The sequence below is a fragment of the Eimeria mitis genome, genomic scaffold (genome assembly GCF_000499745.2).
Source record: "Eimeria mitis Houghton genomic scaffold, Emh_scaff3267, whole genome shotgun sequence".
Classification (NCBI taxonomy): domain Eukaryota; phylum Apicomplexa; class Conoidasida; order Eucoccidiorida; family Eimeriidae; genus Eimeria; species Eimeria mitis.
The window spans coordinates 3,152-4,004 of record NW_013571606.1 but is presented as its reverse complement, the minus strand read 5'-3'; the positions used below and the strand labels follow the sequence as shown (position 1 = coordinate 4,004).

Below are 853 nucleotides of genomic sequence, written 5' to 3'. Positions count from 1 at the left end.
CTGCTGCTGCTGCTGCTGCTGCTGCTGCTGCTGCTGCTGCTGCTGCTGCTGCTGCTGCTGCTGGTTCTCTTGCTGCTGCTGCTGCGGCTGGGTTGATGGGCCGGCAGCCTCGTTGTCTCCGCCTGTTTCCTCTCCCTTGAGTTTCTTTGCCCAGCTGTGACCACTCCCGCTAGCAGCAGCAGCAGCAGCAGCAGCTGCTGCTGCTGCTGCTGCTGCTCTTCTTCTCCTTCTCAGCCTCCACGCCCCGTCTGCTGCGTCTCCCCGTCCTAGTGCTGCTTCTATTCTCTGAGCTGACCTCGTGCTGCAGTCGCTGCAGCTGTCTCTTCTTTTTCTAAGAGGAAGGAGACACCTGATGCGTGTCTTTGCTGCTGCTGCTGTTGCTGCTGCTGCTGCTGCTGCTGCAGCAGCAGCAGATCCCTCTCTGCTGCCACCAGAAGACACAGCACGCCCGCAGCAACTCGTCTCTGGTGTCTCCGCAGTGAAACTCCGCCGCTGCAGCAGGCCCCCTCTCAGCGACAGAAAGTGCTGCTGCGGCAGCAGCCCCTCGACATCACTCAACGAGGCCTGGGGGGGCCCCCCGCTGCAGCGCAGCAGAGGAGGCAGCCTCATGGCACCGAAGATATCTCTCCTGTTGCCATCTAGACAACTCAGAGGACGACGCCGGCGCTGCTGCTGCTGCTGCTGCTGCTGCTGCTGCTGCTGGTCTCCATGCTCTCTGCCGCTGCAAGACACTGTTGGACTTGAAGCAACTCGACGCAAAGCGACGCCATGCTGCTGCTGCTGCTGCTGCTGCTGCTGCTGCTGCTGCTTTCTGCTGTTGCTGCTGCCGATACTGAAACGCTCGACAACGCCC

At 61.8% G+C, this 853-nt stretch overlaps 1 protein-coding gene across 1 annotated transcript in view; it reads right to left on the bottom strand.

Moving 5' to 3' along the window:
- EMH_0064140 (uncharacterized protein) overlaps window positions 1–853 on the bottom strand; it is a gene marked incomplete at both ends in the record, with an annotated part of 3,088 nt that overhangs the window by 627 nt on the left and 1,608 nt on the right. Inside the window, one exon of the mRNA XM_013498215.1 lies at window positions 3–853. Coding sequence (XP_013353669.1) covers window positions 3–853 — 851 coding nt within the window. The remainder of the gene's footprint in view (window positions 1–2) is intronic.